The sequence below is a fragment of the Priapulus caudatus genome, unplaced genomic scaffold, assembly GCF_000485595.1.
Source record: "Priapulus caudatus unplaced genomic scaffold, Priapulus_caudatus-5.0.1 Scaffold38, whole genome shotgun sequence".
Taxonomy (NCBI): domain Eukaryota; kingdom Metazoa; phylum Priapulida; class Priapulimorpha; order Priapulimorphida; family Priapulidae; genus Priapulus; species Priapulus caudatus.
The window spans coordinates 100608-103979 of record NW_014577099.1 but is presented as its reverse complement, the minus strand read 5'-3'; the positions used below and the strand labels follow the sequence as shown (position 1 = coordinate 103979).

The following is a 3372-nucleotide window of genomic DNA, read 5'->3' as shown; positions in this document are numbered from 1 at the left end:
ACACAAACCACACACACACACACACCACACAACACACACACACACCACACACACACACACACACAACACACGCACACGCACACGCACACGCACACGCACACGCACACGCACACGCACACCGCCACACGCACACGCACACGCACACGCACACGCGCACACATACACCACATACACCGACACACACACACACACACACACACACACACACCACACACACACACACGCACACACACACACCACGACCCATATAATATGTATTTATATATTTATTATATATATATATATATATCACAGAGTCACATAATAGAAATTTTCCTATTACTTATATGGATACTTGATGGACTTCTTATATGGACTCTTGATATATACCTATTTATATGAAATAATAATCACTGAAATTTACGTTTACGTCTTTCAAATAAAAGCTACTGCTCTGACAGGAAAGACTAGAGTTGTTACAAGGTAATCAAGCCGGGCAAGTGAGATTGCAGGCGCATGCAATGCCGCCGATGGTCCTCTATTCACTGAGCATACTATCCTGTTAAGACACGGCAGATCAGTTGTTTCTTCGTCCGGTGACGGCAGAGAGAGAGAGAAAGAGAGAGAGAGAGAGAGAGATAGTTGGGGTTGCCGCGCACGGCTGAATGTGTACGGAGTGTGCACGTGCGAGTTTATCTACGGTATGCGAAATTACCCACGAGCTCACGCATTATAACGTAGGATCACTAATGTTACATTATATTCATTAATTATATCGAACTATAGAATGTTTCGTTAAATATTTCAAATTCACACGCACTGATTGAATGTTACCGGTACTACTTTGAACCACAGCTCTACCAGTAATAGTTCGCCATATTTTGACCTCCACATTATTACCCGCTATTTAAAATATATGAGTGTGGCGGACTCGAATAAAAAAGAACTCCGGTTGGACAATGCGCACCCACCCTCCCACCATCAACAGCCTTGCCCTTTCCACAACGAGGAACGATGAAGGACCGTCTGCATATACTCTCCACCGTGTGTGAAAGAAACCTCTAGAGCGATCTACGAGGAAGTGGATGTATATAGAGGTAGGAACGTGGCCGTTGGCGATACAAACCATCAATCCGGACGCAGGACACAGCATGGCCACCGTGCGACGCCTCCGCCTTCGTGTACCCGTACAGCACGACGTCCAGCTCCTGTCGGGAGAACGCGAACGACTGCCTGCCTCCGTCGCCCGCGTATCTTGCTGCTGCTGCCGTCGGCGATCCTAGGATGCCGTCGGCGATCTCCCTCTTCTCGCGGACGTCGCGACGGGGCGTGAGGCGTGATGGAGGAGGAGCCCCCGCCGTGCTGCCGCTTGTCGTCGAGCTGGCCGGACTGAGCTCGGAACCGCTGAATGCGGGCGCCGGTGGCTTCATCGCGAGGTACGGATTCGCGTGATAGAAGGCGGAGAACGGGAACGGCGGCGTCGAGAAGCCGGGGTAGGGATTCTGCGGCGGAAATCGGTCTTGACAGACAGCCATCGTGTGGCGCGGCTGGCTGTTAAGCGCCCCGGGCAATCTGAAATGAGATTGAGAAAAGAAGCGCGGTTCACGAACGGTGGTTTACGACGAGCTTGTTTCAGTTACCGATGCTCGCAACAGCGCGCGGCCACTAGTTCGTCTGCAACAGAGATTAGTCGGACAGCGAGAGGAGCAAACCGCGATAAAGCAATTTATTAATCGCAGACGAGTCTTGTTCGCAAGTGTCGACGAACAATTAGACTGTGCGTTTCTACTTTAGGGATTGACAAGAATGTGTAGTTTTTCGTTTGGAATAGAACCATCATTGCTCTCTCTCTCTCTCGCGCAGCGCGCTCTCTCTCTCTTTATTATATGGACTCTTGATATGGACTTCTTATATGGACTCTTGATATATACCTATTTATATGAAATAATAATCACTGAAATTTACGTTTACGTCTTTCAATAAAAGCTATCTGCTCTGCAGGAAGCTGGATTGTTACAGGTAATCTAAGCGGCGTGAGACTGCACGCATGCAATGCCGCAGTGGTCCTCTATCACTGAAGATACATCCTGTTAAACACGGCAGACAGTTGTTTCTTCGCCGTGACCGGCCTCTATAGGTACTTAACCTAGATCGAACACCTGTGGTGTGCCTCCCTACGGGAAAAGTCTCCCCTAAACTCTCCCTAACTGTCAACGAGCAGGTGATGTGTAAATACGCCATCAAATGTATGTACACTTTCCCGCACCGCATTAACGGACACAACTTTCACCGATCGCCCGAGATGCGTACGCGTCCACAGGTGTGCGGGATTTATAACCTACATAGATGCGACTCCATAATATTGACAGTTGCCATTGCGCGGATGCAGGTTTGCACGCATTGTTGTACGTAAATGGCGCGTGTTTGTTTTTGCGAGAGCAGAGGGGACCGCTGATCTTGCTGGCTTGTGAGCCGTGAGAAATCTCGATCTCTCGCAGTATATTCGGCTTTGTCGGTTTTATTTAGGAGCGTGCGTAACTAAAAAGCGCACGCAAGCAAATTCAAGATGGCGACTATATGAACGCCTTTCACCGTTCCCGCGCCTTGTATATACGTTATCTACGCCACAAAGATGAGGAATTCGTGCAGAAATGCATCGCTTAGGGTGTAGTAAAATCAGGAGTGAATGATATATATTCAAGGCACCACGTACTGTAAGTAGGGACGAAGTCTTACACTATACGAGTGAAATCATACGCGTAAAACTACCATCTAGTGATATCACCGACCGCGAGTTTCATGAAACGATATCATTGCCTCGAGGCACGTCGGTTACAACATAGTGTGAGATCGCAGCGCCGCTGGGCTGGTCATCGCGCCTGCGACAGTTGGCCGATGTTTAATAGCCGTTGGTATAACAGACTTATCGCGCCTCCTCACTTGAATCATGGCGCCCGTGTAATGTGCAATTATTGGCCATGATGCGCCTCTATGAGCCCGATTTGCACTACTTATCGACCAATGGCGCGCTAACGCAATGCATTTACATACTCTTCCGCGCGATCGCGCAATTAGCCACTGCGGTCCGCTGACGCAAAGATCATGGCCCCGAGACATGCGGCCTTCCTTAATATTACAGGCTCACAGACACGGTGAAATAACCACTTACATATATATATATATATATATATATATATATATATATATATATATATATATAGTGTAAATGTGTTTATTATATTTATAACTATTGAATCTCTTTTATATAGGCCTATATAGATCTCTATTATATGCCGTGTTGTAAGTGGTTTGTAACCACACACTCCTGGCTGCGCTCTCGGGGCACAGTCGAACCTCTTCGGCTATCAAACGTTACAATGTACGATTCGGTCG

The 3372-nt window shown here is 47.8% G+C and overlaps 1 protein-coding gene across 2 annotated transcripts in view; it reads right to left on the bottom strand.

The window, feature by feature from the left end:
• The window catches only part of LOC106819395 (PR domain zinc finger protein 14-like), a 24351-nt gene that overhangs the window by 7605 nt on the left and 13374 nt on the right, over positions 1-3372 (bottom strand). For both annotated transcript variants that reach the window (XM_014824046.1, XM_014824039.1), the window contains exon 2: positions 1106-1551. In XM_014824046.1, coding sequence (XP_014679532.1) covers positions 1106-1514 — 409 coding nt within the window. In that variant the 5' untranslated portion in view covers positions 1515-1551. The remainder of the gene's footprint in view (positions 1-1105; positions 1552-3372) is intronic.